Source organism: Haematobia irritans, chromosome 1 (assembly GCF_050003625.1).
Source record: "Haematobia irritans isolate KBUSLIRL chromosome 1, ASM5000362v1, whole genome shotgun sequence".
In the NCBI taxonomy this organism is placed as follows: Eukaryota; Metazoa; Arthropoda; class Insecta; order Diptera; family Muscidae; genus Haematobia; species Haematobia irritans.
Genome location: NC_134397.1, coordinates 134497163 through 134503666, shown reverse-complemented (window position 1 = coordinate 134503666; position 6504 = coordinate 134497163). Strand labels below are relative to the sequence as shown.

The 6504-nt window shown below is 35.2% G+C and overlaps 1 protein-coding gene and 1 long non-coding RNA gene across 2 annotated transcripts; both read left to right on the top strand.

Moving 5' to 3' along the window:
- The first annotated feature begins 2357 nt into the window (after positions 1 to 2357).
- On the top strand, positions 2358 to 2856 carry LOC142242407 (uncharacterized). The gene is made up of 2 exons (XR_012724094.1): positions 2358 to 2585; positions 2643 to 2856. It is a non-coding gene; the product is annotated as an uncharacterized LOC142242407 (long non-coding RNA).
- Positions 2857 to 3414: 558 nt separating this feature from the next.
- On the top strand, positions 3415 to 6274 carry Atg13 (Autophagy-related 13). The gene has a single exon (XM_075291695.1). The coding sequence runs from the start codon at positions 4156 to 4158 to the stop codon at positions 5929 to 5931; it is 1776 nt and encodes a 591-aa protein (XP_075147810.1). The 5' UTR covers positions 3415 to 4155; the 3' UTR covers positions 5932 to 6274.
- The last annotated feature ends 230 nt before the right edge of the window (positions 6275 to 6504 follow it).

Here is a 6504-nt window from a genome sequence, read left to right as displayed (position 1 = left end):
TTTGGAAATCGGCTTCCTAAAACAGCAAATATATGCTAAAAATGGGGACGGGACAATAACAAAGACAAATAACATACCATAGGAATTTGTGTTATTTCATCAATTTGAAATTGTAGTGAATAATCACCGTTACTCTCGTCTATTTCAGAAGAGTTAACTATAGAAGTTTTTAAGGGATCTGTATCTCTAACTGAGGCTTCAAAAGTCTAAAATAACAATAATTGGTATAAAATATTTATTGAGAATAAGAGACATTCTCATACATTTGAGAGCAATGTATGTTCTTGTCCGTTATGCCACAATGAAGGCGGCAAGTTCGTTTGGTCCATTTCAAAATTTTCATTCATTATTTCTATTTCCAAAGAACAAAGTGTAGGCTCTGAATCTTCCAAATATTCTTCCACATATTCAGTGCTTTTGTCGTTTTTCTAAAATGGCAATGATTAGGAACTATGAGATGCTACTAGTTCGATATACATTTTACCATCAAATCCGATTCAGATTGAATATATTTAGACGGCTTTTTAGCTGTAATTGGCCAGTTGCTATCAAGGTCATGGATGCTCACATCTAAACTATATAACTGATCTTCGGGAAAAATGTTATACCAGGTATGCCTTAAAGCATACATCGATTCCCTCGTTTTTTCATCAACCTGTAATAATTATTATTACTCACGTTTTTATATACTGCATAGTAAGTGCTTACATTCAAAAAAACTCCACAAAATATGTCAACAATCCTCGTGCTGAACAATTGTGCATATGTACGACTTAGATCATTTTTCGTTATTGAGTCTAATACGTAAAGCATCGACAAGCTCAAGCCCGGATTAATTGTTTTTAAAAAATTTTCAAAATATCGCAAAATTTCTTTAGCATATTTCACATATTTTAATGCTACCATTGTTATATGGCTAATTATGTATTTATTATTGTGTGTTAGTTTTAGCAAACTAGATGTAAAATCGCTCGAAACTTGTTTTTCGTTTTGCTCCATTATTAAAGATTTATTACGTTTTTAATTTTATTAATATTTTTGAATTCGTCTTCTTCGAGTTGTAAAAAGAACAACAAAATATTTAACACCAAAATATTTGACAGTTGCAAGTGATGACAATACTTACTATATCATTAATTAGCGTTTTTTTCCTATGAAGAGAGTTAGCTACATTGGTTTAGAAATGAAGTGAAATAAATAAAAATGAAAACTTTTAGCCGCTAACGAACTTAATACCCACCTAAACTGAAAAGTTGTTCCATTTGAAAAACGCTCATCCTGTGTTTATTGGGCTCTAACAAAATTAGGTTCCAAGCATCCAACAAAATCATTCAGGAACATGATAAACAGGAGCGGTCCAAGTACAGAACTTTGGGGTACTCCACAACTCAAGAATGCAGTACCCGAACTCCGCCCATTCAACTCCACGAACTGCGATCTTCCATGCAAGTATGACAGAATCAGTCTACACGCAACTGTTTGTTAAGAATCTTACAGTGTGTCGCATCGATACGACTTCTTGGCGATGACTAAACAATCGGTAAATGTGTTATCGATCCCATAAACATGCAGCAGTATCGATATGCCTTCGGACTTAACATAACATAATCGATACTGCACCTTTTTAATGGGATCGATAGCACATTTATCGCCATTTTACTTATGCGCCGTGCAGACTATAAGTTTATCCGGACGACAGTGCTCGTGTCGAACATATCCCATAAATCACTATAAAGCAAGAGCTATTTTACATTATTTAACTGTGTATTAGAACAAGACAGATATAGTTCTAAGTTTACCACTAATTTATCGATAAGTTCATATCATCAATGTAATCGAAATTAATAAGTCTCAAATAACATCCCATAAATTGGTCAATTTGTAAGATAAGTCGGAAGGCATAATCGACACTGCTGCATGTTTATGGGTTCGATAGCACATTATTTAGTCATCAAAGAATTGTCGTATCGATTGGACACAATGTAAGATTCATTACAAACACAGACATTCCGTCCGGAAAAATGTATAGTCTGTAAGACGCATAAGATTCATTACAAACAGAAATTCCGTCCGGAAAAACTTATGGTCTGTAGGACGCATTACCTACGACAATTCTTAGCGTTCGGCCACTCATTCTTTACAATCACAAACATTCCGTCTGTAATAACTTATAATCCGGACGGCGCAATAGCTATAGTAGTTTAGGTTAGGTTAAGTGGCAGCCCGATGTATCAGGCTTATTAGACTATTCAGTCCTTTGTTATACCACAGTGGTGAACTTCTCTCTTATCACTGAGTGCTGCCCGATTTCAAGTTAAGCTCAATTCCAAGTTAAGGTAAGTACCCTGCCAGCATTTCAAAGTTCCATTTCAACCTCATCGTTACCACAGACTCGTAAATGTCACTTCAACCATCATGAAAAGGTACATCAAAAAGTACATGCAAGTAATTTGCCATCCCTACTGTTAAAAAAGCCATTTGTTTTTTTGTGAAACGCCAAGCGCAACCAGCTTGTTATATTTTAATTAAATAAAAACGAAAATAAAGTTCTGAAAACATAGATTATACGCTTAAAATTGTGAAAGGTATATTGGTGAACAATTTGGTGATTTTCCAAATGGAATAAAGTGATTGTTTTTCAGATATTTTACAGACACGCTGCCTCCATGGAATAAAAACACTGGTTGATAGACGCAGCAACATGTAACTCGCTACTTGTAACTCAACATCATCATTAATGCCAAAAATTATGTTAAATGTAATGTGATAGTGGTATAAATGTTATATTTTTAAGAATTTGTAATTGTTTAATCAAATTAATAAATATCTAAACAAACGTGTTTTACTCGACCACAATGATTCTTTTACAACTATCTTAAAATGCACTTTTTCTGATTGTTTGGAGGGTCCCTTATTGGCGTCGTTCTAAATTGATCTATAAAGGCACCTAATAATTGCACTCATGCGAAACATTTTTGTAGTAACTTGGCGTGGTACAACTTCTCAATAGTGACGGCGCTTTTCCGACGAGTTTTTGATGTCGTATATGATTGTTTTCGACGTAGTGGGGATTCTCAAAAGAGTCCCCAAATTCAAAAAATGTTGGCAGGGTACTATGTTCTCTTTTCGAGTTGAAATTTTCGCGGTTACTTTATTAAAACAGTTCAATATGAAGCAGATAAATTACTTCAATTTAAATAAATATTATCGACAGACGAGTACAAGTATAGTGTGAACATCGCAATAGAATGCATTTGGGTGTTTGTTTTTTTTTTTTAATGTTTGTGTATATTTCTCTACCTTCTCAATTCATGATTGGCACGGAGGGTACCAACTTATTCGTAGGTAACGGGTACTTAGTAAACCAATAAGTACTAAGTTTATCATCTTTGAGTCACACATCACGTCCGCATTTGTCATTTTAGGAAAAACACAAAAACAGAACAGACGTTGGCGTCGGGAAATCGGTTAATAAAGAATTTATTAAATAATAAATAGAATTAAAAAAAGTCGTCAAACCAACAAAAAGAATTTGGATAAGTGAACAAATACCAAATAACCAGTGAAAATAAAAAATGATTTTCTTGTGTTGGAATATCAACTAAAATCCAACAAAGCGAGTGATTATATTCCTCCTTTGTTTCTACGCGATGAAATAGAAAAAAAAACAGACGCAAAACATTGAATAGTAAATAGAATATTTGAGAAAAAGAAAATCAAAAGCCCAAAAAATAAATGCAAATAGTTTCATTCCTTCATGGAGTAGGTGGAAAAAAAATGTGCATAAAAAAGGGCGTGTAACATTGCAGTTTTAGTTTGTGCAAAAACTGACGTGGATATTTAGAAAAAAATGTATATAATATACAAAACAACAATAAGAGAACATAAATGAAAGAATACATATTGCAACAAAAACATTTTTAAACCAAAGAAGAAAGATTGAAAAAAAAATCTCTCGTGACAAGAACAAAAAATACGATAAAACTTCGAAAAAATTCCACGAAATTGTGCATGTGTTTGTGTGGAAGTCGGTCGGGCGTGTGTTTGTGTGAGCAGTAAATTAAAAAGAGAGAATACAAAACAACAGCAACAACAAGAAGAGTAATAACGAACTGTTTTAAGCTAGAAGAAAAACAACAACAAAAGACGTACAATATGTCGACACAACGCATTAATGCAGCTGAAAAGGATTTGGAGAAATTCATCAAATTTCTAGCATTGAAATCCACACAAGTTGTCGTCCAATCGAGGCTTGGAGAAAAAATACAAACAAAATGCAATCCCCTGGCAGGCAACGATTGGTTCAACATAGTAATCGATGATCATCCAGATGTTTATGCTGAAACGAAAAAGGCTCTCAACCTTTCTCCTGGCGAAAACATCCTTAAGCGCCTGCCACTGTGTGTGGAAATCTCCCTCAAAACTACTGAAGGCGATCAAATGATACTGGAAGTATGGTCATTGGATATACAAATGCCCGTTGGCAACGGAACTGGCCAAGCAAATAAAACGAAGGATACCAACGGTTCGATAGGCAATGAAAAAGTTGGTCTTAACCAAAACAGCAACAATGCATCGCCACAGCCGGATACGCCTTGTCTAAAGACAGCCCACGCTATTTACAATCGCATGGGAATGCTTTTGAAATCATTAATTTCGTTGACTCGTACCACACCCGCATATAAATTGTCTCGTCGCCAGTGCCAGGATTCGTATGGTATTTACTATCGCATCTACGTTGATAGACCCCAGACGCATGCTTTGGGTGAGGACCATAAAAACGTGCGCATAGGCAATTTAAATACCATAGTGGGTAATTTGGTGATGAATGTTTCATACCGTACGAAAATGACCATAACCCCATCTACCACAGCTGCTCAGACAAGAACTCATGAGTCCAATACCATTATGATTGATTCCAATCACTTTAAGCATTGTGAGAATAATGGTAAACTGAAATCGAATGTTGGTAATAACAAAAAGGGCATGATTGGTGGCTTAGGGGGTGATAAGAAAATCATTGATATTGAGAAACCCTTAAGACCGGGAGCTTTTACAGATGTGGGCAAATTGCGTCAATACACTGAGGAAGACTTTGTGTTGCCCGAAACGCCTCCCTTTGAGTGGCTGCTGCGTAAGCCCAGATTGGAGAGTACGGGAAGTAATGGAACTGGTTATGGAGGTTCCATAGAATCTCTCAATCGCAAATGTGATTCGCCTCAGACATCACCGTTAGGAAATGGTCACCAACATAATATCAACAACAATGTGGCCAACAATAATACAAATAATAATAACAATGCCATTGCCACAAATAATAACGTGATGGCATTTAAAAGCTTGGAAAACGATGAAAATAATCAACAACAATTGCCGCAGAAATCGCCAAACAATTCAACGCACTCCCAATCTCCCATCAAGTCATTATTTATACCCGCCCCTCAACTACCCACTGCCTTCAACTGTAGTCGACAACAAGCCTCCTCACCTCAGTCCATAAGCCTGGCGCAGCAATTGTCCTCAGTCGATGATGAGAATTTACTGAAAGAATTAAATTTCCCCTTTGCCTCAGCCACATCACGAGTCAATGATTTGGCGAAATTTTATAGGGACTGTTATCATGCGCCGCCGCTCAAAGGCCTTTCAGAGATCACCGTTGAAACCTGTAGCAGTGCCATGCCAAATACATCAGTGGCGGCGGCCACAACATCATCGTCATCTCCCAATCAACAACAAATCCTTCCCTCCACCTGCTCCTCATCATCTGCCAAAGCTGAATATTCGTTTGTTGATGATCTATCCAAGCAACTCGAACAATTTGAGACATCCCTCGAGGACTATGACAAATTAGTATCGCAATTTAATATTTTGCAAACGTCTTCATCGACAGGTAGTCGAAGCAGTGGCGGTGGTCTTCAAATGAGTAACTAGGTACGAGTAAGGTTTTGTATATAAGGAGTTGATAAATTATTATTACATATACACACACATACTATTTTATACACATGTTAAATTTAAAACAGAAAAAAGGTACTGATATTGTAAATTGTAATTAAAAAACACTGATAATATATTGTTTATAATTATAATTATATATAACGATAGATATTTTTTAATGTTTATTTTACATAAGCCTTGTATAGTGTTTTAAGTTTAAAATAATTTTCTTTTTGTTTGATGATATTTAATTTAAATTAAAGTAAAACAATGAAAAACAAATACAAGATATGTCTAATTATATTATTAGAAAAAAATCATGAAAACATACCACAAATTGCTTATATTGTTTTTATTTCCCGCTTTGATTTCTTTGGTTATTTAGTTTTCGTTTTTATTGCATTTTATTGGTTTCATTTGTTTATGGAGGTGACATGCCCGTTGCCTCGTTAGTCGCAGTTGTTGCTATGTTATGGAAGACGATTAAAGACAAGACACAATACTATAGTACTTTCACTTATATATATGCAATGTTTTGTTGTGCCAAAGCAGCAGTCTGTTGAAAAA